The sequence below is a fragment of the Penaeus monodon genome, chromosome 24 (assembly GCF_015228065.2).
Source record: "Penaeus monodon isolate SGIC_2016 chromosome 24, NSTDA_Pmon_1, whole genome shotgun sequence".
Classification (NCBI taxonomy): Eukaryota; Metazoa; Arthropoda; class Malacostraca; order Decapoda; family Penaeidae; genus Penaeus; species Penaeus monodon.
This window is the reverse complement of record NC_051409.1, coordinates 10,612,653-10,614,165: the sequence shown is the minus strand read 5'-3', so window position 1 is coordinate 10,614,165 and position 1,513 is coordinate 10,612,653. Positions and strand designations below refer to the sequence as shown.

Genomic DNA, 1,513 nt, shown 5'->3' with positions numbered 1-1,513 from the left:
ACACGTGTTCTTTAAATTCTTAGCAATGTAAGCCTCGAGAGGGAATAAGATTTCTTCACGTAGAGAAAAATAATAAACTAAAACGTAAAAAAATATAAAAGACGTAGTGTAAGGATAAAAAGAATGTGAAAAAAATACAGGGAAGGCAAAAACGCAAGAGAGAAAAGACAAAGGAACAAAGAAGCGACGTAGGGAGAGGAAAGGAAGAAACAACAGGTAAGAAACAGAGAGGAAAGCAACAAGAAACAGAGTAGAGAGATGAAAGGGAGATGCAATGGATAAAAGTTTTTCCTCCGTGTTTGGAAACAATGCCACGGCTCATCCTAAAATGTTAAAGAAACATCGCAAAAGAAGAATAAATAAAGAGAGAGAGAGGGCGGTCCTAAAGGGTGGAATATTTATACTTGTTGGATAGGGGGTCGGCGTATGGGGGGGAGGGGGGGTAAAAACGCTCACTGGAACGGCCTTCAGTCTTACAGGCGGGTAAACAAACAAAAGAGAATATATCCCACGTGTTTCGGATAAGATGAAAGCTATGAAAACTGCTATCAGAGGTGAAACAAAAGAGAAAAAAGGCTGATGAAAAAAGGAGAACAGGATATACTTCGAACCGAAAAATATACCTGATCGTTTCATTTCTTTAGCATCAGGGAGTTCGTCTGTAAAAGAGAACAGCCGCTGGATGCCCATGGAGAGGAGGGTTGAAAGGGGGGGGGGGGAAGCTGAAGGTCAGTTTTGCTAAACTAAGTCAAGTTTAGCTAATAGGCTCGGCCTATTATTGCGAAAGACTACACCTGTAGTGAGTTTCGTATATAGTTTTACTCTGCAGTAATTCGCCGGTAGCTGCTCGCCACGCCTTCAGGATAACTGATGATTTTTTCCCCTTTTTTTCTTTATTTTTTTTCAATCCAGAGATTGTGCTTTTTCATGTTTCTTGCGGGTTTTTTTTAGAGCACAGGGCATGGATTTAAGACTCCCTTATTTAGTACCTACACTTGACATTCTCCCATTACGATATTGTTTAAATGACTATTGTTATATGATTAGACTGTCCTTCGCACGGTTTCCACACTTATACCAAGAGTCGCATACCGTCCGAGTGCCCAACTAGCTCAATAAGACTAGAATTCTGGTAACCGTCCTTCCTGCAACAATGCCTTAAATTGCAAGGTGTGGTTCGTCTCTTTTTCTCCCGGAGCCATCGTCATGAGTTCGCCCATGGCCCCCGCCCCACGCTGCTCCAAGGTCAGCCTCCAGGGGAGTTGTGGTTCTGGCGACGCTGGCAGTTTTTTGCATGCTATCTCAAGGTACATATAGTGGCCACGGCTTCTCAGCATCACATTTTCGCTCATCGTAACCCTAGACACGATGAAGAGCAGCGTGAGTAGAGGAGGCGGAGAAGCGAATGAACGTGTGGTGTGTGCGCGGTGTCCGTGAGAGAGGATGGCGATTTGTGCAAAGCCGCTGACACAGAAGTTGTTGGGGAATAAGGACCGGAGTTAATGTGAAAGGA

At 43.8% G+C, this 1,513-nt stretch overlaps 1 protein-coding gene across 1 annotated transcript in view; it reads left to right on the top strand.

Annotated features, from left to right (window-relative positions):
- Positions 1-1,344: 1,344 nt before the first annotated feature.
- LOC119588562 overlaps positions 1,345-1,513 on the top strand; it is a gene marked incomplete in the record, with an annotated part of 1,419 nt that continues 1,250 nt past the window's right edge. Inside the window, 1 exon segment of the mRNA XM_037937202.1 lies at positions 1,345-1,380. Coding sequence (XP_037793130.1) covers positions 1,369-1,380 — 12 coding nt within the window.